This window comes from Myxocyprinus asiaticus, chromosome 12, assembly GCF_019703515.2.
Source record: "Myxocyprinus asiaticus isolate MX2 ecotype Aquarium Trade chromosome 12, UBuf_Myxa_2, whole genome shotgun sequence".
NCBI classification, from domain to species: Eukaryota; Metazoa; Chordata; class Actinopteri; order Cypriniformes; family Catostomidae; genus Myxocyprinus; species Myxocyprinus asiaticus.
Window position 1 is genome coordinate 32,666,754 of NC_059355.1, and position 27,576 is coordinate 32,694,329.

Consider the following 27,576-nt stretch of genomic DNA (forward strand, 5'->3'; position numbering starts at 1 on the left):
GTTTGAGAAATAGATGCCTCGCATGTCCTCAGCTGACAGCTTCATTGAATTCTACCCACTTAACACCAGTTTCATGTACAACAGTAAAGAGAAGACTCAGGGGTGCAGGCCTTATGGGAAGAATTGCAAAGAAAAAGCCACTTTTGAAACAGAAATCAAAAAGAAAAGGTTAGAGTGGGCAAAGAAACACAGACATTGGACAACAGATAATTGGAAAAGAGTGTTATAGATCTTAACCCCATTGAGATTTTTTGGGATCAGCTAGACTGTAAGGTGGGTGAGAAGTGCCCGACAAGACAGCCACATCTATGGCAAGTGTTACAGGAAGCGTGAGTATCTGGACAAACTGACAGCTAGAATGCCAAGGATCTGCAAAGCTGTCATTGTTGCATGTGGAGGATTTTTTGATGAGAACTCTTTGAAGTAGTTTAAGTTCAGATTTTTTTTTTTTTTTTCAAATTGCAATAGTAATATTTCATGTTATTAATGTCCTGACTATACATTGTGATCAGTTGAATGCAACTTTGCTGAATAAAAGTACAAATTTCTTTCCATAAGAGCAAAATCTGTATATTATTCCAAACTTTTGGCCGCCAGTGTGTGTATATATATATATATATATATATATATATATATAGATGTAGCCACACTAATATTACTATAAATGTGATTAATAAAAATACAATTTATATTTTCATGTTGGCTAAAATAAAGGATTTATGTGTAAAAAACAAAAAAAAAAATGAAACGAGAATGCTCATTGGATGAAACCGGAGGTGAGGGGGAAGCTTCCAGAAGTTGAAAGAGAGTGGTCACTTTTTTTTTTTGTGCTCTGATGCAAAAAGAGTTTAAACTGAGAAATTGAATATAGACATCTTTGAATGTAGACGCTACTGAATGTAGAAACCTTTGACTGTAGACATCTTAAACCGGAGAAACTTGAGTAGAGAAACTTTGATGGAGAACTTTGAACGGAGAAACAGAGCCTCTAACTAAACGTTCGCTTTGTGAAAGCGATTTTCTTCATTGTGATATCTTTTATATCCTCCTTGGTGAGTAGCACTTTACCATTAAGAGTTATATAAACATGTTGTGAATATATATATATACCTGAAGAGTGAAATATATGCGTACTGACAACATAATTGCTGTTTAGTTGATAAACTATGATGATTTGGTGCAATATAAGAGAAAAGTATGTTTCAATACTATGTTAAACTCGGAAAAGGGTGGTGAGGTATTATTAAAATAAATGTACATATTAGCTGAAGTTTCTTCATATTGCTGCAACTTATGCCGCCATGAGAAGCTAGCCTGGCTAGTGCTGTATGTCCAGTTGAGTCTATTAGCCACACATGGGCTTGGTCACACGTGTTGCTCAGTAAGTTAGAAAATGCTAAAGTAATTAGACAAACAATAAGGTTAGGCTGAAAGTCATTTATTTGAATGAAAATTTGATATATTGACAATATACCCAGTGGAAATGTGATTTTGTATGTTATACATGTTTTTTTCAAGTGTTAATGAGTTATAAGGTATATGTTATATTGGTATACATGTCTTACTGAAATGTTTAATGAGTTGTAAGTTGAATGTTATGAAGTTGTGAGTTGATATTTGAGAAAGAATAGTAATTAATGATGATTGGCTTTGTGTTTGCAAGGCCGGTGTTTTTTTCCTCTATTCCCCTTTCTCTCTTCTCCTCTCCTTCTGCCTTGAGAGAGAGAGAGAGAGTCCCATCGAGTATCTGGATAAACCTTGCCTTGTGGGTATCCAAATACTGGTGCAGTGCTTGGACTGGCGAGTCAACCAATTGGATTTTTTTCTGGTGAAATTGAGAGAAAGCTTTGAGTGTGTTAATCACATATCGGTAGGACAAATGATTTTCCTGATTGCTTATTGTGTTCTCCCCATTGGATAAATTCCGCCGTAACAACTGGACCAAGATACCACTTTTATTTTTTTTTCTCTTCTATTTTTTTTTTCCTTCTGTGAACTGTGACCACTATTCATATCTGGAGTGACGGTCTCTCATTAGTTTTGTTGAACTGATCAAAACACTGATTGTAAATTGGTGAAACCGAGACTGAACTAAGAAACTAAAGTTGATAGCGGAACAAGATTTATTTTTGTAACCACTCTGTGAACTGTGAAATTTGTTCTTGCTTTTACTTTGCCAGATTGTTTTATTTAGGTGGATGTAATTTAATTTCTTTATTTCTGGGTGTTTCAAGAGAAGAAAAAGGGTTATAAGGAGATATAAGAATTTAAACACTTGGTGAAAGGGATTTAACTAAAACAATAGAAGATACATATTCTAACAATTAAATTGAAATCTTAAACTTGAAAGTTATACTACAGGTTCAAATTATGACTCAAAACTCATTGAACTATAATATCATATTGAATGTTAATTTCTGATTTATGCTCTAGCCAAACAACCAAATTAGGGTCTTATTAGAAGTTGAGAACTAAACATTCATAAAACCTTGGAGAACAGAAATATGGAAACAGTGTGAACTCTAAAGATAAAACTAAACACCTGGGAAATGTGAATCCTTTTTGGGTCTGCAACAGGAGAACACAATTTTTTCTGTCATTACTGTGAATTGTTGAATTTCTGAAGTAATTGAACTATTGTTGTTACATTGTTGTTTATTTTGTTTTTTCTTTACCATCTTTTCACAAAGTTGCACAAAAGCCTAAGCAAAGAATAGAACAATACATACTTCCATGTCTTTTCAACGTTACTTAGTGATTCTTTCCCCTTTTTGCTGTTGCTGCCACTTTCTTCAGAGAGCCGATTCTAGTCTTCTGTGATCTGGTCCTAAATCAAGTTGTTACAGTGTTCCGTAGCCATTACTCTATTGACGTGTGGGCTACAGGGACTCTCCCGTCCGAATTGCAGTGTGAGCTCTCCCGTTTGAATGCAACGCGGGTTCTCATGTTCGAATTGCAGTGTGAGCTCTCCCGTTTGAACGCAACACAGGCTCTCCCTTTCGGATTGCTGTGTGGGCTCTCCCATTTGAATTCAGTGTGAGCTCCGTGTTATTTCCATCATGGGCTCTCCCGTTAGAAATGCAGTGTTGGATCTACCGTCCGATTGCAGTGTGAGCCTCCGTTCTGATGCAGCATGGGCTCTCCCTTTCAGATCACAGTGTGGGCTCTACCTTTCGAATGTAGTGGGAGCTCCATGTTATCTTCATCATGGGCTCCCCCGTTCGAATTGCAGTGTGGGCCCTCCCGTCCAATTGCAGCGTGAGCTCCGTTTGGATACAGTGAGGTCTCTCCCATTCGGATGCAGCGTGAGCCTCTATGCATGACGGCAGGCTCTCTCATCCGAATTGCAGTGTGAACTCTCCCATCTGAATGCAACACAGGTTCTCACGTTCAAATCGCAGTGTGGGCTCTCCTGTTCAGATGCAGTGAGAGCTTTGCGTATGGCGCAGGCTCTCCCAACCAAATCGCAGTGTGAGCTCTCCCATTCGAACGCAAAGCAGGCTCTCCCTTTCGGATCGCAGTGTGGGCTCTCCTGTTTGAATGCAGTGTGAGCTTCATGCTATTTCCATCTTGGGCTCTCCCGTTCGAGCACAGTGTGGGCCCTCCCATCCGATTGTAGTGTAAGCCTCCGTTCGGATGCAGTGTGGGCTCTCCCTTTCGGACCACAGTGTGGGCTCTCCCATTCGAATGCAGTCGGAGCTCCATGTTATCTTCATCATGGGCTCCCCCCTTCGAATTGCAGTATGGGCCCTCCCATCCGATCGTAGCGTGAGCTCCGTTTGGATACAGTGCGGGCTCTCCTGTTCGAATGCAGAGTGAGTCTCTATGCATCGTCGCAGGCTCTCTCATCCAAATAGCAGTGTGAGCTCTCCCATCTGAACGCAACACAGGTTCTCACGTTCGAATCACAGTGTGGGCTCTCCCGTTCAGATGCAGTGAGAGCTTTGCGTATGGCACGGGCTCTCCCATCCGATTCGCAGTGTGAGCTCTTCCATTCGAACGCAACGGATCACGGTGTGGGCTCTCCTGTTTGAATGCAGTATAAGCTCCATGTTATTTCCACCATGGGCTTTCTCATTCGAACGCAGTGTGAGCCTCCGTTTGGATGCAGCGTGGGCTCTCCCTTTCAGATCGCAGTTTGGGCTCTCTCGTTCAAATGCAGCGTGAGATCCATGTTATTTCCACTATGAGCTCTCCCGTTCGAATTGCAGAGTGGTCTCTCTCATCCGTTTGCCATTCGTTTGCAAATGGATGGGAGAGAAATTAGTGCTCAAGTCGAGCCTCATCCTCGAGCCCCTTTAACCTACATCACTCAAAGATTATATGGGCAGGCGAACTTGTGAATCTAATATAACTGAGATCTCGTATACAGTAAGTCTACTGAGCTTTGAAAGAGCAACCTATGAGCAATACAGTTCTTGGTCTGGTGACTAAATTGAAGTTGATTTGTAGCTACAGGCAGCCTGACACTCACTTCCTGACAGTAAGTGTCTTAGCCAAAGAGCTTGCTAGCCATTTGATGGAAATGAGTAGATGAAGGTCCTTTTAGATGCTTTTATTTGTCTGCCATTTTAGGTGATTGATGTTAAATATTCTTAACATAAGCAGTCTTTAGCCAATGAATTTTTACCTCTCATGGATGAAGACAGATGTGAATGCAAAGGCTTCCTATACCGAATTGCTGATTCTCTCTGTATTAAACATGCACCATTGATTCAGAGAGAGTGGTCTGCTCAAATGGAAGAGATATCTTCTTAGGGGGAAGAGTATAAAGGGAATATATCAAATAAATAAATATAAAGGTGCTGGTAGAATTATGCATCAGTGTGACAAATTATCTGTTCCATTTCAATAATTTCTTTGAGACCCCGGCCCATTTGTAAGCCATTTTGAATATAAGTGAGGTGTCAGGCTCTAATGAATAAGAGACTTATGAGGAGGATTTTCTGCACTGCAGAGAATAAATGGATCTTTAACCTCAACAGTAAGGCATGACGACGGACAGGAAATGCAGAGATTGCCAGTTGACATCAATCATGGTGTTTACTTTAGATTTACAGATGGGAGGAGTAAGAGCTGAGGTTTGTAACAATCAGGGCAAATTTAAATTCGTCTGGACAGTCAGGGGAGTGCAGTTTAATGCCTGACTGCATGATTTAATGAAATGTAGCCTAGCATGCCTTCTACAATCAGGCATGAGTTCTCAAGGTGATATACTTGCAAGCCATCATAGTAAGTGCCCAGAATTTATGATGAACATGAACATGGACAATGAACATGGAGTCATTAAAACATTAATTCTACACAAAAATAAATACAAAATAAATTTGACATTTTTTCATTTTATATTAAACACATAAACGTTATACAGTATATACCCAAAATGTGTAACATACTTAATGTGCACAGAGTTTCCACTGGATTCACAACAAACAGGTGCAAAACACATAAATTTGTTCTTACCCTTGTTCCAATGTTGAAGGATCTATCTATCTACAGTATAAACTATATATATATATATATATATATATATATATATATATATATATATATATATATATATATGTGTGTGTGTGTGTGTGTGTGTGTGTGTGTGTGTGTGTGTGTGTGTGTGTGTCAAAAACACATTCAGCGGGAGACGCGGATATAAACACGGAGACAGCATGCAAAGTGAAAGCCGCAGGGGCAGTGTGCACGTTGATGAAAGAACTGTCCACAGTAAAACTGTCCTCATCTGAATATGACACCATTTTATTGCTTTTGGTGCCCCCAGCTGGACATTTCACTGGAAACCTGCAGCTAAATGTGTTATACAGCACGCAGATTTTGAATTGCAAAAATGTTGTCATGTTCACGTAAATTTCATGAGATCAGACTGCATGTTCCATGCATTTAGGGCTTCGAGAGACTGGGGTTGCCAACTGCCCATTTTTTGGCTGAAATGAAGACATTCCAGACAGGATGCCTGTTGTCCTGTAATTTAAAAATGTAACTTGGCAACCATACAGAAGACTAATATTTGTGTATGTGTGCTTCTTAATTTTATTGTACATTTTAGGGGTGTAATGATTCACTAGTTTGTATCAATTACTGATCCTGCCGATTTATATGCATATGAAATGCAATATGATTTTTGAATCGAGAATCATTAGTGTTGGTCAGTAATCCATTTAAAATGCAAAAAATTTAATTAATCGACAAAATAGTGTACAATATTTTAAAATAAATAAATAATGAAATTTAGTTTCATGTGCAATTTAATAGAGACAAGTGGCATTGTTTTTTAGTGCCCTCATAGCTCTCCCTTCACAGATATGTGCTGCACTCTTCTGTCGCACAACACGGGATCACGCTCAGTTCTATCCGTAACTGTCATTGAAAAATTTTTGAACAGCTTTTGTGCACCTCGTGTCTGATCTCTCCTCCAAAATGACCACGGATTATCACATCCTGACAGCTCACGCTCAAAACGCACTCAAAGCAGTGCCAACTACTGGTTCTTTGGCCACTATTGAAATAAAATGCTTTCATTGCCAGGAAACTTAGCAGTTATTTTCTATAAGATAAATAGTGCCATTTTACTGGTTTCATTGTTTAGTTGGGTACTTCGTTTAGTTGAAGTCATCTTGATGTTGCTTTTTTTTATTTTTTATTTTATTTTATTTTTTTTTATTATTTGTAAATGAGGCCTTGAGAAAACTGAATGTTACTTTAATGCTGTAATATTTGGATTGTTTTACTGATTCAGAGTTCCCATATTCATGGCAAACCTGGAAATATCAGGGAATTTTTATATCAGTTTTTTTACAGTGAAATATATAATATGGAATACTTTTGTAGTTATGCTTGGCTCTAAAATATTTTATTGGCACATTGCATTTTGTTGTATTCCAAGTCACCTGTATGTGCTTGCATTTAATGTTTTATTTCAAGCTGCTTTTGGTTCAATAAACAATCTTAAGTATTTTGTCTTTTTCTTGCCTAACACCCTGTCTACACCAGACGTGAGCGGCGCATCACATTGCGTCAAAAGGAATACCCATTATAATCAGTGATGGTGTCTACACTGGAAGCATCCAGTAAACAGGTGTCCCATTTCATTTTGCACATTATGCGCTGGTGCCAATGCCAATACCAAATAAACGGTTTAGAACGTTTGCGTCCACGCGTCCAGTGTAAACAGCCTTAAACCACTGCGGTGCGTCACATCACATAGCATCAACGGACGCAGAATCCTGATATCTCTGTGAAAACATTCATGCAAAGGTTTTACACACAAATATGTGTGCACGTACAATTAGGAAATGTGACCCAATGTCCCATTTGACCTTCTTTTTTTTATGTCTGAGGAAAAAATTTAACATTTTGAATGCTATGATAACTCTAGCTGACTCTTATGGCAGAATGTGTGATCTGTGGAAAATGTTCTAAAAGATTATGATAGAGAGAAAGAGTTGGACTTTTTGCCATTGGTGGTGCTTTGACGTTTGCTTGGGTCATCAGTCAAGCATCTCAAACACAAGCTGGGAGGCATGAAAACTCTGTCAGCACCTCTACATCTCCTCCAGTCTCTGTCTCTTAACTTCCGAATCTGTCTGGGAGGAATGAGCGCTTGAAAATCAAAAAGAATTTCCAGTTAATGCTCGCAGATGGAGCTCTCTTGTAAAGAGCAAGCCTTTGTGTTTCATTCTAAGATTTCACAAGCTGAAGCTGAGAGCATTAACCACGACTAGCTGCACTGAGGATTCCTGCTGCTTTCAATAAGGTCCCATTTACAATAGAGTATAATTCTGTTCTAATGCATACTCTCCTATGATGACAAGCTTTCCCTTAGTGCACACTGACATGAGGGGGTAAGCTAACCCATTGGAAAGTGACAAAAAAAACAAACAAAAAAACAGCTGCATGAAATTGCAAAGATTGTTGCAGTGTATTTAAAAAACATGCCTTATGCAAACAGGAATACTGTATGCCTAATGACTAAAACTCAGTGATTAAAAACAGGCCCTGTTTTATCCAGTAAAAGCAATAAGTGCCATTTGATAATAAGTGCCAATCCTTATGAAACTTTAATGACATTTCAGATGTATTAAACAGCTTGGATAGGCATCTTAAAATCCATTATTATTCAAATATGTGACTGCAGCTCGCTCAGTGATATTTTCCTCAGCTTTTGTTGGGTAAATCACAAGTGGAAATAAAATTTCCTATTTTCTATTTTTCCTCATTTTCTGTGCAATGGATGCATGGATGACACATATTGGTTTATTTATTAAGCCTTAAATAAACAGGCCTTTTATGTTATTAATTTTCCAGTCATAGTTTCAGTGCAATGCTTCTAGTAGATTTTAGCACTGAACAATAAGATAGAAGAACGGCATGAGCTTAACGACAGTGATCATGGGAGCCAGGTCATCTTTAATAAAGATATAGGAGACAGTCTTATGAACTGGCGAATAATTAAGAAATAATGACACAACTGACCTATTACCTTTAATGCATCCCATATACTAAGACAATGGAACTGACCATTATAGTGGTTACTGATCTCATTAAATCTGCTGCTGAAAGCTCGGATGTTGTCAGCACAAATAAAACACTGCAGATAATAAAAAAATAAATGTAAAGATAATACACATTATTCGATTCACATAATTTTTGCTTGCCTTGTACTCAGCATCTGTAATAACTACCACATAGTGCATACTCAGGTACATTCTGATTTTTCATATACAGTGGCATCAGCAACAGTTCTCCATTTTTCTCTACTTAATAATATAAAAAGCCCAAGTTCTGCACATGCTCCGCTCCATCGGGCTCTAGTTACAGGCTCATTGTTATGCATGAAAAAAAAAAAAACATCTTTATATTTGCATTTGGTCAATTTTCCCTTTAAGTCAGACATCTATCTCAGGACATCTTTCTGTTAGAAATTAATCTGCTGATCCCCATAGAGGCTCCTTGGATTTTAATTAAATGTGTGGAAGTGTCAATAAGAGGAATGGAAATGCCAGCATTAGGATTGCTGAACTTGCTTTTCCAACTGACTCGCATTTGCTTGAATGTTATTTCAACACATTGAATAGAAATTAAATAAAACAGCTCTCGATAATGGGTATTTGCTGCTTGTGTAACACATTAGAAATGCTTCCTTGGCTTTTCCAGGTCCTCAGTCATTTCCAGTGGTTCACTCGCATGACAAATGCATTCTGCTCGGAGAGTTCACTGTAGTGTTTACTTCATCTAATTTTATCCACTTACTGTGTGTCTGGTGACCCTTGAGTATATGTTGAACAAAGGCAACTTTCTTACACAGAAGAAGTTAGCAGTGTTTTGCCTGACAAAAATCTTGGGTCACCATTAATCTACAAATACAATGTGAATACCTCTATTCCCTCACTGGGGAAATATGAAAGAAGACAGAGAACAATTTGTAAGTGACAGGTTGGGAGATATATTTGCCCACAGGCAGTGAGTATTCTTCCCATGTGTCAGTGAAGCTTTGATGTACAGTGACTACAAATCAAGCTTTTGTCAGAAGTGATTGAGCTGCGATTGTACGTCAAACCCTTGGACAAGAACAAAGATCCAGTGTCGATATGATTTTCTCAGCAAGATGTCAGTGAGTGATATGGCTGGGATGTTTACTTGTATTGCGCTGTTTTATTGTAATGAATATACTGGCTGGCAAGTTTGGAAATAATCCAACTAGTAAAATATGTACATGTTTATATAAAATAGCATGTCAGCTAATGTAAATAAAGACTTACTCATCGTCGGAGTCCCGCTCTTCTTCTTCTGAGGAAAATGTAAACTCTTTGTCACTATCCAGGACCATCTGTAGAGCTTCCTCACCTGTGTAGCGTGCCATCTTCCAAATGTGCAGGAAATTGAATGAATTGGATGATGAACTTGATGTTTTTTATTTTGATTATTTTGATAACTTGATTGTTGGGGGCGTTTACCATTTGCATTGATTGCCTCAGCACATTACTGTATGAATAGCACGCACTGCTGGTGGGTGTGATCTCATTAGGGATAATTAGCTGAGCCAGGAGAAACTGTACATCACTTTGTTTCATACAGATTACATTGCAGGAAAATATTTGTTTTAAATTTGAATTGTTTTATTTTAAAAGTAGGCATTTTAAGCTTTCTTTAGACATATGTTTCATGTTTGTGTGATAAATATTCGCGGAGTTTCACTGAGGCTATCATTCTGCCAAACATCTACCTTTGTGTTCCACAGGAGAGAGAAAGTCATACAGGTCTGGAAGAACATGAGGTTGAGTAAATTATGACGGAATAATCATTCTCTTTAATGTAATACATTGATTTGGTACTTTATGTGCCACATTGATTGTGAAATTCAAGTCGTATTCAGCCATTCACTTCCACAACAAGTCCATTAACCTTCACCAAGGCTACAATTGCATCTACTATAAGTGAAAGTACATTACTGTGAAATATTGTCCTTCACTACATTAGAACAATTGAACAGTCACAAGTGAATTGGTCGAAAAGATAGCATTCTCAGTAATACCAATACCCTTGGCATAACAGTGGAACCATTGAATTGCTCTAAACAGACAAGTTTGAGCCCTTTTAAGACCATTACTGTATGTACTTATACAACTCATATTCTAACTGCAGTCCTGTGTAGATTTTTTTTTTTTTTTTTTTTTTTTTAAATGCATGTCCAAAGCAGTATGCCTGTTTGTGAGCTTGTAGAAGCAGTGCATAAATCTTTTCTTTATCTGATTTCACAGGACAGTAATCTGTCAGTTCTGCATATTTAATGACTTGAGTGTAATTTCTGCCTCTGTTTTGCATAGAGTATTGTCATGTGCCTTCCCTTGTCTTCCCTTAAGGTGACTGAAACAAGGACAGGCCCTCTTGGATGCAGTAACTATGACAACCTCGATTCTGTCAGTTCTGTTTTGGTTCAGAGTCCTGAGAACAAGATTCATCTACAAGGTAGCGCATTCATAATTGAACCATATCCAAGGCTTTCAAATGAAATTGTCACTTGTTTAATTGTTTTCTTTTATGTTGATATTGAAACAGGCAGCAGAATGTTTGTAAAAAATAAAATATATAATAATTATAAAAATCCACAGCTATCTTTTGTGTTTTTAAAGCATGCCTGAAAAATATTCCACTCAGTCTGTAAAGGTTTCTAGGGAATCGATTTCCAAGAAATGAGTTTATGAAAAGTATTAAAATTTAGTAGCTTAAGTAAAGCAGATGATTCATTTAAAACTACTTATTTTTCTCTAAATATGTAGATTATATTTGTATGAAAGCATTTTTTTTCTATTCCTTTAGGGCTTCAGACCATTCTGCCAGAGTACCTAAGGAGCCGCTTTGTGGTGGCAGCTCTCAGCTACATTGGATGCCACTCAGAGGGCGAGTTTGTGTGCAGGGATAACGACTGCTGGTGCAAATGCACTATTGATTATCCCCAGTGCAACTGTCCCAGTGAAGACCTGACAGCCATGCAGGACAGTCTGAAACTCATCAGAGAATCCTGGGTACAAACCAACCATGAGTTTGAAGAATCTGGTAAGAATTTACTATTTCCCTCCATGGGGATAAAAAAAAAAAAAAGTTTAATTTTCTTGTCAAGTCACTATTTAGGGAATATGGTGAACAGGTAAACTTTAAAAGCAGTTGCTAACAGTGGTTTAGTCTTGCATGAACTTTCATTGTTGGTCAGTATTTTTGGTTCGCACAGTCAGGGAAAATATCAAGGAATTTTAAAACTGCTATTTCCAGGCCTGGACAATGGGGAATGTGGGTGGGGGCAGTGTGATATCAACTTGTCGAGCGGGGTTGTCCCCTTCTGAATATCGCGGCCCCCTTCGACATATCACAGGCCCACTTTGGCATATCGCGACCCCATTTCGTGGCCGGCCCACCGGGTAAAGTTCCGGTTCTCCCAATGATCAGTTCGCCTCTGCTTCGGCACATGCTATAGAAAGTTTGTCAAATACAATTGCATTTTTGATGGACATATTGAGTTAAATGTTTATGTGCATTGTTTTTGTTTTGTTAATAGCATTTGTATTCATTTATTTAGTGTTTTTGTTTAGTTTTTTTTTTTTTTTTTTTTGTCGTAAGTGTTCGTGAAAAGTTTGTGTGTTTTGTTATGTGTTCAAAATCAATAAAAATGTTGGAAAAAAAAAGGCAGGGAAATTTAGTGGGAAAGATGGTAAATGTAACATTACATCTCTCTAAAGTATTTCACAGGCTAGGTATTGTTTCTTGTGACTGAGTAAAAATTGCATATCAGTGTGTCCATTGAGAGTCTTACTGGAGACAGTAGATAGTTGGTTAAAAATGCTATTGATATTGTGAAGTTGAATGTTTATGTACATTGCTTTTGTTTTGTTGATATCATTTGTGTTTAGTGAATTTATTTATTGTTAGTGCATTTTATTATTTATGTATCTATTTATTTTGTAAAAATTAGCCACAGCATGATAACATCAGTGTGTCCATTGAGGATATTATTGGAGACAGTATAATAATAATAGTAAGTACTGTATAATTATTTATCTATTAATTCAGTAACACTTTACAATAAGGTTCCGTTTGTTAACATCAGTTAACTCATTAGATGTCAAGAATTAACAATGAACAATCTTTTAAAGCAGTGTTTAATTAATAAAAACACAAATAATTGTTAGTTGATTTGTTCATTGTTAGTTCATATTGCATTAACTAATGTAAATGGATCAACTTTTAATTTTGAAAATGTATATGAGGAAGTCATGGAAATTCATTGGTCAAAAAGTGACCAAAGAGTTGGGAACCCTGAGGCTAATTAAGCAAGTATAAGTAAATGACATTAAACAGGGATTGTTGTCACCTTGTTACATTTGATGCCCAACAAGTAAATAGTGGGAAGTGCTTCCTGGGATCTAGTGTCATTGTCAGTGTGGTAAAGCAGCGTTTTGGACTTGGCAGGCTTACTTGTCACCGAGCTAGGCACAGAGCCAGCACTGAGCAGGTTTTAGTGTGCATCACAGCCATGTTGGAGCTCTGCCTCCTGCAGTATCAGCAGGGAGTGAAAACTTCTGCCTAATGACTGTAAACCAAATAAATAAACAACAATCATCAGCTGGAGCAAGATGATCTACTAGTCACTTTCTCTATTCAGTTGGGGCATCATGCTTTTTTTGTTTGGGTAATCAAATTGGTGATTAAAACAAAACTTGATGGCTTGTAGAGATCAGTGAATGTCTGAAAATATTTAATATTTTCAATTTCCTATGTCTCATGGCATGAAAAATCTAATTCTGTGCAGACTCATATTGTCAGGTTATGATGAGGATCTGTGTTGTTAATTATAGAAACTGAGATAATGCCTTGTTAGATTTTAGGTAGCATTGATTGGAGTGTTCAGTGCTATAACACGGCTATTGATTTTTCTTGTCACGAATGAAAATGAACTTCCCTCTGCTGAAAGACATTTGTGTGGCTTTGCTTTTCTTTAACAACTTGCCATCCTGCCAGAACTTAATTTTTTCATTGTTGAAGCTGAACTCTCTGTGCTCCTTCAAAATCAGCTTGTCCTTCATAGAGACGGCTTAGTATTCATTGAAAATACCCCGCTGTCCTCGCCTATCAGTGTTCAATCACACAGGACAATTTAACATTTTCATCAAAGGAATGAAAAAAAAAAAAAAAAAATTCCACCTGCTCCCCATCCACCACCCCCACTTTCATTGTTGACTCATTTTATCAGACATGACTGATTTATTTTTCCCAACATGAGGCAAAGTCATTCAAATAATTTATTCTCAACACTTGTCTGCTTTCTAGAGGAGTTCCAAAATTTTGTGAAGAGATTACCAACATTCTACGCTCTGAACACATCTGCTGTGCTGTACTTCTGGAAGATGGATGCTGGCATTCAGCAACGTTTTCAGCTCTTGGAGACTAGCACTCAACAGATGCTCAGCAAAGCACAGCGGATTGTCAGCAAACTCTTCAAACTCAGCAAAAGGTGTCGAACTCAACCCAAAATATCTGTGCCCAGGCATAGGTAAGAGTCACACCATTTTCCTAGTGCATTATGCATAGAAATGTGCTCTTATTTATAACTGATTTTGAGATCATGAAAGGTCATTAATTAATTATGAATTAAGAATTGAGGTTTGTCGATTTTTTTTTTTTTTTTTCACAACCCTGGTAAAAAGACCAACTTATATAAGCATGAATTTCCTTGCTGGTTCAGACTGGACCCTGGTGGTTTTGTGCTGGCCTAGCTGGTGGACCACCATAGCCAAGAAGTTAACCAAAAAACCATAGATGATGAAGACGATTGACCAGCTTGGACTTCTGACCAGGTTGATCTGCTGGTCATATAGTTAAAATAAAAGGTTACCCAAAAGTGACCATTCTGTCATCATTTACTTACTGTCATGTCATTCCAAACCCATATATGTTTTGTTTTTGTTTTTTGTTTTCTTCTGCGAAACACAAAAGGAGGAATTTTTATGAATATTTTGGTCCATCTTTAAAAAAAAAAAAGAAAAAAGAAAAAAAAAAAAAGCAGTTGATAGGGATTCATTATAAAACTTTAAAAAAGAACCGGAAAGTATCAAATAAATAAATAAATAAATTGTCTATCCAACTCATGGGTCATATTCCAAGTCTTCTGAAGGCATAAAATGGTGAGAAACAATGAGAATTTTAAGTCATTTTACAGCGAAAATCCATCCGTTTCGTGTTCATGAGACTATGAAAGAAGCTTGTTCATAGTTATTTAGCGCTCATGAATGCCCAAAATACTGACCAGCTATGCTGGATTTTTCAGCAGGGAAAATATAAAAATGCAGATTTTTATTAAATCAAAATGCTTGTATTGCCATGATGTTTACATATGACATCATGCTTCACTGGATCTTCATTTTTGATGGGTTTCCAATTGAATTGACTAATAAGAGATTTGAAATCCATGTCCCCTGAACTAATTAATTAAGAAATGCCTTTAACACGCAACTCAGTCCATATCTGAGGGCAATTGTGGCAAGCATAATAGTGTTAAGTCTAGTGTCTTGGCTGAAGTCCCAGCCACTCTAAAATTATAGAGAATGTCACATCTAATCATTTTAGGAGTTAGTGGATGAACAGGTTTTATCTTCCCATCTATAGGCTACACTGCAGGATGTGTTTTAATGGAAGGCACGAGAAAGGTAATTTATGGGCTCTGATCTTGCATGATAATGCAGTGCCTTTGATTAGGGTTGTGGAAGGAGAAAGTTCTGAACTAAGGGCTAAAAACGAGTGTTTAAAGAATGTAGAGGGTCAAGGCCATGCAAAAAAGAAAATTATGCAAGCCACATAGGCAACCCAGTCAAGTGGAAACTGCTTGAGCCAGATGAGGTGAATGTGAAGCCGAAAGTGATGATCAGCTTCACAGTTGAAAGTTCTTGGTTCATTAATATTCATATTGACATCTCAAAGACATATTTTATTAGACTGCTTCCGAGTTCCCGATTTACTGTTTTGTTTTCTCTGTCTTTTCATCATTCACTATTGAATAATTAGAATTTCACACCTTTAGGAATATTCTTTTTTTTTTTTTTTTCATTCCTTTCATTTATCAAGCAGGTGTAAAAACTACAGCTTGGTGAATTCATTCATGAAATGCATTCACACATTCGTTAAAGTTTACTTTGCGTGGGCTTTTTGCACTCATCTTGTCTTTCACTATACAATAGAAGCTGTCCTCCTAATAATAATCATATACATAAACTGTTTGAATTTGATATGCAGATTTAAAAGCCAGTGCAACTGCCAGACAAATACCTATTCCATCATGGGTGTAGTTTTAGTAATAAAAAAATGCTTATTTAAGCTTTTTTTGTTCACTCATCATATTTTTATAAAGTCTAAGAATATGGACATTCTCAAGAAATTGTTTTCTTTTGGAATAAATGGGCATAAGCATGTTTTATCTCTGGTGTGAATTTCCGTTTCGCTGTCAGTGAAATATGCTGACAGGCTGCTGAGATTTCCTCCATTGCCAACCACCTGCATACTGACTGTCTCTCAGGCAGTCTGGCGCCATGAATATTTATACATTCTGTTGCCATCACTGGTGTTTTAATCCAGAGTAAACTGTTTTTCTCTGAGAAAGTGTAAATTTTCATAGCAGAGAAAGTCTTAGGCTATCTCTTAGGATAGCGTAACAAAAGGCACGGGGCAATTGTTGAAATAGATTTTTGCACTATAAAAGGAAAGTGTTACCATACACAGCAAAAGCCTTGCAAAAGCTCTGAGTTATGTAGCTATAAGGCAGTTCAGAGGGGAATTAAGAATGATAAGACTTACTTTACAGTGAGGTTGTATACATTAATAATGCACAACATTTGTACAGCATTTATTAATGTTGGTTAATGTTAATTACACACAAACTAATATATTATTAACATTAAAAGTTGTATACATAAGTGCATTCATAAGGCATTATGAACTAACATGAACTAACAATCAACTATAGTATATTTCTAAATAAATATGAATGAAGATTAAGAAATGCTGTAAATTATTCATTGTTAGTTCATGATGCCTAATGAATTAACTAACATTAAAGAGTTAGTTTGACCCAAAATGAAAATTCTGTCATAATTATCGTCACTTTTTTGTTTATTATTATTTGTATTTTTTTATACATTAAAAGTGAATGGTGACTGAGGCTAACATTTTGCCTAACATTTTCTTTTATGTTCCATGGAAGAGAGAAAGTCATGTTTGGATGAACTATCCCTTTAATGTAAACAACTTTCTGTAATGTGTTACCTTAAGAATTCACCTGACTAAACTGATGTTTAAACTAGAAAAAAAAAATATGCACAAATATTATGCTGTTCAGGTTGATTATAATTTGTGTCTCCTAGTGAGAATTGTTTATCAATGGCATTTATACTGGGCAATAATTACATTAAACATAGCTAAAATATTTCATAGACTTTTTGCACTTGGGCATGGGTAGACACTTAATTTACTTTAAAAGTAGGTTTTACCTCACAGCTGTATAAATTGAATTTTTACCCTGTTATTGTGCTCGGAGCAAAGCGTAATGGAAAATGATTACATTTTAGCTGATGTTTACAATTTGACTCTACGTGACAGATCGTGCTGATCCACTCCACTGGGTTCATTTGCCAGTGGCTGCAAAAAGAATCATTACAGTATCTGAATATGCATGTTATGTTAATTTCTGCAAGATGGGCTTTTTAATGCCGTAAAATGGATGTAATTATTTGGAAATAATTCAGTATCTCACTGTTTTTTAAGTATTGATTTTTCCATATTTTCTAGTTGGCATCATCTAGAATTTTGATGAAAACCTTGTGTTGTGTACTTTTCTAAGAATATTTTTTCATAACACCTCCTCGTTTCAAGCTCAATCCTAACAGCCTGAGACTAAAAGCTAATGTAATGTAAGCTAATGTGGATGTCCCCATGAGCTTACAGTACCTTGATTAATTCTTATGACATCTTTGATATAACTACTTTATTTATCTTCTTAATCTATGATGAAATACTGTGTCATTTACAACTTTCATTCCTTCAACATAGGCCTCTCAGCTATTGGCTGAGGTATGTCCTCTCCATCATGTACTGCAGTGAGAACAATCAGATAGGCTCCTACAAGGAGGAAATGCGGACCTGTTCCTGTCATTATGAGCACCCATCCTGTCAGGGTATTATCCCGTGCTCTGTCGGCGACGGACCTCACTGCGCCTCCTGTTCCTATGAGAATCGCTCCCGCTGTGCTAGCTGCAATCCCGGCTTCATGCTGAGCCAAGGGACCTGTAGGAATACAATCCCGGATTCTACTGACAACTACATCGGTTTCGAAACAGACCTCCAAGACCTGGAGCTGCGCTACCTCTTGCAAAAGAAAGACGGGCGAATTAGTATTCACGCCATGTTCATAAGCAATGATGTCAGACTCAACAACTGGTTTGATCCCAGCTGGAGAAAGAGAATACTGTTGACGCTCAAGAGCAACAAGTTCAAGTCCACTCATGTTCACATGCTCCTAGGGATCTCCCTGCAGATATGCCTTACTAAGAACAGCACCCTGGAACCTGTGCTGTCCGTCTACATCAACCCATTTGGAGGTAGTCATTCAGAGAGCTGGATCATGCCCATTGACCAGAACAGTTACCCTGACTGGGAAAGGACCAAGTTAGACATCCCGCTTGACTGTTATAATTGGACCCTGACTCTGGGTAACAAGTGGAAGACCTTTTTTGAGACTGTACACATTTACCTGAGGAGCCGGGTTAAATCAGCTCAGGGGAATGGCACTGCCCAGTTTGAGTCATTGAAATACATGGACTCCTCACGGAACCTCGGCTACATGAAAATAAACAGTATGCAGGTGTTTGGTTACAGTATGCAGTTTGATCCAGATGCCATCCAGGACTTGATCCTGCAGCTGGACTATCCATACACGCAAGGTTCTCAGGACTCTGCCTTGCTACAGCTGCTGGAAATCCGAGACCGGGTGAACAGACTGTCTCCACCGGGACAGCAGCCTCTGGACCTGTTCTCCTGCTTATTGCGCCACCGTCTCAAACTCTCCACCACTGAAGTGGTCCGTATCCAGGCTGCTCTTCAGGTCTTCAGCGCCAAGCAGCCCAATTCAGTGGAGTATGAAACTACCAAACTATGTAGCTAGTAAGGCACTTCAAAGTAACAGTACATTTGTAGTTGTTTCATTAACTGTAGTAAATGGCCTAGTATTCCTTCGGAAGGAACAACAGACTGCTGCTGGGATAGTGTTGATGGTCCAGATTTTTTTTTTTATTTTTATTTATTTATTTATTTTTTGTTAGTTTGAAGCACTGATGTAATGCAATGTGTTGTGTTATGACTCAATAGCGTGGGGAGCCTTTATTTTTTTCATTTTCATGTTGCACTTCTGAAAATAGAATCACCACCAGTCCTGATAAACAATGCATAGAACACATGAACATGTGTGAATTAAATTTTTCATCTCTTCATTCTTTGCGAGCTAAACAGAGGAAGTAAACATGTGGTGAGCCAAACCTTGTTAGTGTAATCAGGCATCCCCACTGTGTCTGGGCAAAATTCTGACATGTTTATTGTCATTGTTTTCTTTTGTATGCCTGTCAACACTTTAACTCAAAAATATCAGAATCGTAATCAACAATAGATGGTTTTGTTGATGCATTAAGCTATTTTCAAGGTGTTTATTGAAATATGAATGTAAATCACACAATATATTCTGTTTCATGTAAATTTATTTTTATAAAAATCAATTATTTGTGACAAGCTACAGAAGAAAATGTCCATAAAATGTATAGAACATGAATTTGTTAACACTCTAAATAAAAGTCATTTTTATGTGCCATCTATAAATACCTGTTATTACTTGAATTCCACATCTCTTAACTGATTGTTTTATTCAGAAACTCTCTTACAGTATGTGATTGTCTTAAATTATACAGAGAATATACTATTTTCTTCATTCTCAGATTTATACTTTAGCATAATGTATGTTTACCATGCTATACTTATGAACCAGTTGACACATTTTTGTGTATTTTGCTGGCAAATATTTTTATACAGTTATAAGTGTTGTTAGAGTTCATTTTGACCTAGAAAATAAAGTTTTTATTGTCTTAGTGAATGCCAGTTCATCTCATTAGACAAACATATTATTGTGCTTTTTAAAGAGCTTGAAGAGTCGAAGACAAGTCTCTCTAAAAAACTGTTTCTTAAGAGAGCCTTCACAATTCATCTACGTGAAAAGCTTTTGACAACTCACATCATGTTAGAATGAAAACACATTAGTACAAAGGCCCACGCAGGAATCTATTTGGCTGCTTTTTGTCATCAATGTTCCTCAGTTTTTCTCCTTGTATCACCTTGAGACGAAGTGAGACATATCATTAGGGAACAAACTTCTAAAATTGCCACAAGGGAGAAAAGTTAGGTAGATTTTTTTTTTTCACCATAGTAGATAGCTAAAAGTTAAATGAGTTATTGATTGGTCAGCTGTGGTATGTTTCAAAGAAGGGCCCTACAAAAACATCTACAGAAGGGCCAAGCTAATCAGCATATGGGAAGCTGTCGCCACTAGTGCAGTTTACAGATATGATAACTGAATTCTGGTGATCAACGACTGGGACACACTGCATATAAGGTTCTGCATATGGAGTGACATTGTGTTCTATATTACCAGTTCTACAACTCTAGTTCACAGTGACAGGAAAGTAATGTCTGCCCAGCCAAATGTCTTACACATTTTAACTGATGAATGTCAGCTGAGAGACAAACAGACATCAAAGCCCATTATCTTAGATGGTTCTCTTACCATCTGCACCATTCCTTTTACCATCAAGACTGCAATCTGTTTAACTGTTATGTATTACTGACTTCTTTGAAATGAATGGATTTTGTATCACAATTATTCAGTCCTGACATCATCACATATTAAACAGGAAAGGTGTGTGTGGTTATTGTGATTTATGGCTGACATCATACCAGTTCTGTAAACTTACTTTAAGGAGCCGTTTACACGACAACGTTTTCAATTAAAAACGGAAAACTTTTTATGCGTTTTGGCTGTTCGTTTACACGACAACGACGTTTTGGGGCCTGAAAACGCAAACTTTTGAAAATGGGTTTCAAAGTGCAAGTTTTTGAAAATGATGTCGTTATCTTCTCCATGTAAACATACAAAAACACGAATTTGTGAAAACGATGACGTCATGCACATGCGTATTATGTGTTATATAAAGAATGATGGATTGATAGGCATCGATTTGAGATGTATAATTATCAGTATGAATACTGGTGTCTGTGCAAATAATAATCAACAATTTATACTTTTGGAGTGTTTTGTATGGAGTGTGAACATTGTACAGTAGGCAGAATCTGCAATTTGAAAATCTTTAAATTAATGTATGGATTCAGATGGGAAAAATGTATTTGTATTTTAAATGTTATTTATTTATTTACTTAATTTTATTTGATGTACCTTTACCCTGCAATTCATTCACCCACTGCTTATGTATATAGCCTATAGACAGAGATGTGATGCCATGTACAGTATTCAATGATATGCTTAGAATATGAAAACATGAGGCAGTGAAAATGCATGTTAGATCCAGTGTACACAAGACCTCTCTCTCGGTCAGAAAATATCCATATATCAGAGTTCTGTCTGATATCCAAAACCAGTCAACATCAACAGCTTATGTTAACTACCTCTCCTACCAGCCCAAGAGTCAGCAGGGGGAATACAGAAGAAGGCAGGAGACGAAGTGATGGTAAAAATGAGCAGAGTTTATTGAATAATCTTGAGAGTTCAGCCTATAGGCATGCGCGCGAGTACTTCAAATCAACGCGCGAGACATTAAAAACTACAATGGCGGACTACAGGACTGTGTTTGTGCTGCTCAAGGTTTTGAGTTTATTGACGCTTCTCCAGCAAAGTAATTGTAGTAATAAACAACCTCATCGTCCGTCCAGACAAAATTGCTCGATGCTTTCGCCATCTTCATTGTTTGTATTCACCGCTCTGTGGTTGTGCGCAGGCGCGTAGTGTTTCTTTACAAAGTGACATTGCCAACTATTGGCCTGGCATGCATAATACAGTGTTTTCAGTTGTTTTTGCGGATCCGCGTGAACGGGGATCGTTTTGACAACGTCGTCTGTACGCGAAACTTTTCAAAAACGCAAAGAATTTTCTTTTCCGTTTTTAGAACATCGTTGTCATGTAAACGTACCCTAAATTAATTTCAAGCCTCAGATCCACAACATGCACTTTAAACAACTTTAATTATAATTTCTACACTGTTTGCAAAATATATAAATAAATAAATAAAATGCTTGCAAAATTGTGTAAGATAAGACTTAGAGAGAATATAACTTAAATTAAGTTTCTTTTTCTTAACCCATTGGGAAATATTTTTTTCACATTAAGTGTAAACCACACATTGGTAACACTTTATTTTGATGGTCCCAAATTGATATTTAACTGACTATAAGTGACTTATCAACTGACTTGCTATAGCTAGTAAACAGTGTTCAACAAACATTCAGTAGACTTTCAGATGACCTTTTAATGAACTGATGTTTTCAACAATAACGTAAGTAGGTCATTAATAGAGATCAATATACAGGCTTATATATTAGTTGTTGAATCTTTTTATGTTCATACAAATATTTACACGTTAAGTTTGCTGAAAATAAAAGCTGTTGAAAGTGAGAGGACGTTTTTATATACTGTATATATATATATATATATATATATATATATATATATATAAGAATTGTTCGGGATACAAAGAAAAACCCACAGGTAACCTCAGGAGAAATACAGGCTGCTCTGGATAAAGACGGTGTGGTTATTTCAAGGAGCACAATACGATGATACTTGAACAAAAATGAGCTGCATGGTCGAGTTGCCAGAAAGAAGCCTTTACTGTGCCAATGTCACAAAAAAGGCCGGTTACAATATGCTCAACAACACCTTGACATGCCTCACAGCTTCTGACACACTGTAATTTGGAGTGACGAGACCAAAATAGAGCTTTATGGTCACAACCATAAGCGCTATGTATGGAGAGGGGTCAACAAGGCCTATAGTGAAAAGAATACCATCCCCACTGTGAAGCATGGTGGTGGCTCACTAATGTTTTGGGGGTGTGTGAGCTCTAAAGGCACGGGGAATCTTGTGAAAATTGATGGCAAGATGAATGCAGCATGTTAACAGAAAATACTGGCAGACAATTTGCATTCTTCTGCACAAAAGCTGCGCATGGGACGCTCTTGGACTTTCCAGCACGACAATGACCCTAAGCACAAGGCCAAGTTGACCCTCCAGTGGTTACAGCAGAAAAAGGTGAAGGTTCTGGAGTGGCCATCACAGTCTCCTGACCTTAATATCATTGAGCTACTCTGGGGAAATCTCAAATGTGCAGTTCATGCAAGATGACCAAAGATTTTGCATGACCTGGAGGCATATTGCCAAGACGAATGGGTAGCTATACCACCTGCAAGAATTTGGGGCCTCATAGACAACTATTACAAAAGACTGCACGCTGTCATTGATGCTAAAGGGGGCAATACACAGTATTAAGAACTAAGGGTATGCAGACTTTTGAACAGGGGTCATTTCATTTTTTTCTTTGTTGCCATGTTTTATTTTATGATTGTGCCATCCTGTTATAACCTACAGTTGAATATGAATCCCATAAGAAATAAAAGAAATGTATTTTGCCAGCTCACTCATGTTTTCTTTAAAAAAAATGGTACATATATTATCAATTCTCCAAGGGTATGCAAACTTTTGAGCACAACTGAATATATATATATATATATATATATATATATATATATATATATATTCACATACATATACACACACACACACAAACACACATATATATATACACATACACTACCGGTCAAAAGTTTTGAAACACTCATTGAAGTATGTGGCAGGGAATTAACATCATCACGGACTTTAAAGGGAATAAAAACTCCACCATGAACACCGCTGCCTCTCTCCCGGATGAGCTAAATATTTTTTATGCTCGTTTTGAGGGAAATAACACCGCCCTCGTGGAGAGAGCTCTCGCAGCCGAAGCTACAGAGGTTAGTTCACTCTCCGTCTCTGTAGCGGATGTAACCTGATCCTTCCAACGGGTGAATATCCGCAAAGCCGCGGGCCCAGACGGCATTCCGGGCCGCGTCATCAGAGCGTGCGGGAACCAGCTGGCTGGTTTTTTAACAGACGTTTTCAATCTTTCCCTCTCTTTGTCTGTAGTCCCCACATGCTTTAAAACAACCACCATTGTGCCTGTTCCAAAGCAATCCAAAATAACTTGCTTAAATGACTGGCGTCCTGTTGCTCTGACCCCCATCATCAGCAAATGCTTTGAGAGACTAATCAGAGATTACATCTGCTCTGTGCTGCCTCTCTCTCTTGACCCATTGCAGTTTGCTTACCGCAACAACCGCTCCACTGATGATGCCATTGCATCTACACTACACACTGCTCTCTCCCACCTGGAAAAAAGAACACTTATGTGAGAATGCTGTTTGTAGACTACAGCTCAGCATTCAACACCATAGTGCCCTCCAAGCTTGATGTGAAACTCCGGGCTCTGGGCTTAAACAGATCGCTGTGCAGCTGGATCCTGGACTTCCTGTCAAGCAGACGCCAGGTGGTTAGAATAGGCAGCAACATCTCCTCATCACTGACCCTCAACACTGGAGCCCCACAGGGCTGTGTTCTCAGCCCACTCCTGTATTCCCTGTACACGCATGACTGTGTGGCAACACATAGCTCCAATGCCATCATTAAGTTTGCTGATGACACGACGGTGGTAGGTCTGATCACTGACAATGATGAAACAGCCTACAGAGAGGAGGTGCACACTCTGACACACTGGTGTCAGGAGCACAACCTCTCCCTCAACGTCAGTAAGACAAAGGAGCTTATGGTGGACTTCAGAAGAAAAGACAGAGAACACAGTCCCATCACCATCAATGGAGCACCAGTGGAGAGAGTCAGCAGCTTCAAGTTCCTGGGTGTCCACATCACTGAGGAACTCACATGGTCCATCCACACTGAAGTCGTTGTGAAGAAGGCTCATCAGCGCCTCTTCTTCCTGAGACAGCTCAGGAAGTTTGGAATGAACTGCCACATCCTCACACGGTTCTACACCTGCACTGTAGAGAGCATCCTGACTGGCTGCATCTCCAACTGGTACGGCAATAGCACAGCCCACAACCGCAAAGCACTGCAAAGTGTGGTGCGAACTGCCAGACACATCATCGGAGGTGAGCTTCCCTCCCTCCAGGAAATATATACAAGGTGGTGTGTGAAAAAAGCTCAGAGGATCATCAGAGACTCCAGCCACCCGAGCCATGGGCTGTTCTCACTGCTACCATCAGGCAGGCGATATCGCAGCATCAGGACCCACACCAGCCGACTTCATGATAGCTGCTTCCCCCAAGCAATCAGACTTTTGAACTCTTGATCTCCCACGATCAAAATACATCAGCACTGCACTTTATTACTCTTACTCTTATATCTCACACTGGACTGTCATAAATTATATTATTATTATATATATTCTCTCTAAACAACTTACTATCAACCGACAGCCTGAATGTCAATACAGTACAATACAGCCTACTGTACATTCTATATATACTACTATATATACTTTTTTTATTTTTATTGAATAATGTGTATCTATATTGTGCGTATTGTATACTGTACACTGTATGTTATTATTTGTATATTGTTGTGTGTAATTATGTGTATATTAGACTATAAATTGTGTTGTGTTAATTTGATGTTATTGTAAATTGGTATATGTCTCATCACTGTCACGACTGCTATACTGATCGGAACTGCACCCAAGAATTTCACACACTGTTGCACTTGTGTATATGGCTGTGTGACAATAAATGTGATTTGATTTGATTTCATTCTTTATTATCATTTTTTTTCTTTTTTTTTTTCTTTTCACATTTTAGAATAATAGTAAAGTCATTAAAACTATGGAGTAACATAAATGGAACTATGGGAATTATGTTGTGACTAAACAAATTCCAAAATAAATCAAAACTGTGTTATATTTTAGCATCTTCAAAGTAGTCACCCTTTGCCTAGAATTTTCAGAAATGTACTGTTCACACTTTTTGAGGTATCACCCTGGGATGCTTTTTAAACAGTATTGAAGGAGTTCCCATCTGTATGCTGGGCACATATTGGCTGCTTTTCTTTATTATTTGTCATCAATTTCAAAAACTTTTTTTTTTTTATTTATTTTTCTATTATTATTAAATTTTAGATTTATAATGAAATAAATTAATATGGTGGCACAATTATATTTTTGTCTACAAAACTAATTTCAAACATTTAATCATACGCCTTCAGATCAAAAGATTTTTAAGATCATGAGAAACATTTCGGTCAAGTGTTTCAAAACTTTTGACCGGTAGTGTATATACACACACACATACATACATACAGACATACATATACGTAGTGCAAATCTAAATACAAATCGGTTATATACAGTGCAAGGGGATGTAATGGCAGAAGAGGTTGGATGTGTTGGATAATATAAAAAGACTAAGCTGTGTATTGCACATTAATTATTGCTCAATGGGGCAGTTTTAACTGTTCATGAGAAGGATAGCCTGAGGGAAAAAACTGTTCCTGTGCCTGATGGTTCTGGTGCTCAGAGCTCTGAAGCGTCAGCCAGAAGGCAACAGTTCAAAAAGGAATGTGAAAATCATCACATTTTTGTTATACTATAGCTCTTTGGTAAACAAGTGAACAAAATCAAACCACACTGGCATTTACAGTACAGTAAGGATCAACTCTTTTATACAAGCAGATTTTTTCAGAAAGGTTTAAAAGATTTTTTTCTTTCTTTTTTTTTTTTTTTTTAAACTGTAATTTTCATGAAAGTCAGATTGGGGCATGTTGTCACATGTGTTTTAAATGTCATATATTTATACAATTTATCAATCACAATATTTGTTAGCCAAAACAATGTTCTGTTATTTTTGTACATTTCCCTTTTCATTTTTATTGTTTCATTAATCATTGTGTGCCTTATAATTGACCACTTAGACAGGTCAATGTCTATTCACAAGCACAATCAAGAAACACTCCCAAAGTGACACCAACTCCTTACTGCACCCCAGCCTGTCCAAAAGGAATATGTGGTCTCATTTGAACATAATGGTTTCGCTAAACAATAATATTAATGCATGAAAGTGAAGATCTTTTTTTAGGTGAAGGTCACTAAAAAAAATCTCCCAAAAAAATGGTTTCCTATGTAACTTTATATTATCTAGTACAAGGTGCCCTGGCAGTGTGGGACTGGTTCTAACGAGAATAACTCCCCCTAAACTCGAAATGGGCAAAGTGCATCCATTTTATATGAGTGGGGTGCACATGGCAGGTAATTGACATTTGTGTGAGATGAATATTTGTAGTGCAAATGTTTAGGGGCATAAATTAAATTTATGCGCATTCCATTTTGCTGCCTGAGGGGGTAAGTGAAACTAATTTAGTGGCAATAAAACTAAATTAATGGACTACAAGCATCTGAGCACATAAAGGAGTAATTTTGCCTGAAAGTTATATTAACATCTAGAGTGCATAACTGTGGAAAGGGCCTCATAAAAAGTTATGATTTTACATGCCAAAAATAAATGCATGTCTCGCAGGAATTATCCAAGCTTCAATCAAAGCTCATCAGTTCCATTTGGATCGAGAAACATGGATCTGGCCCAATGCTAAAATCGTTTCAGCATCTTTAATGAAATGGAAGCAGGTTGTTCAGATGTGGTGATTTAGGCTCTGGAGAAAATCGCTCAGGAATGATGAAAATCAGAAGTATTCACATTGATCTGCAGCCCTGTCATATATCAATAAATGCTTTCCTACAATTAGATTACATACTATATCTGATTAATGTAAATAAATAAATAAATCTGCCCAATGTACTATTCTGTTTAATGTGCTTTATCTATAGA

The 27,576-nt window shown here is 37.5% G+C and overlaps 1 protein-coding gene across 1 annotated transcript in view; it reads left to right on the plus strand.

The window, feature by feature from the left end:
- LOC127449623 (BMP/retinoic acid-inducible neural-specific protein 3-like) overlaps positions 1–19,646 on the plus strand; it is an 83,764-nt gene extending 64,118 nt beyond the window's left edge. Inside the window, exons 5-8 of the mRNA XM_051713145.1 lie at positions 10,872–10,977; positions 11,329–11,565; positions 13,831–14,053; positions 17,599–19,646. Of these exons, the coding sequence (XP_051569105.1) occupies positions 10,872–10,977; positions 11,329–11,565; positions 13,831–14,053; positions 17,599–18,709 (1,677 nt within the window). The 3' untranslated portion in view covers positions 18,710–19,646. The remainder of the gene's footprint in view (positions 1–10,871; positions 10,978–11,328; positions 11,566–13,830; positions 14,054–17,598) is intronic.
- Positions 19,647–27,576: the final 7,930 nt, after the last annotated feature.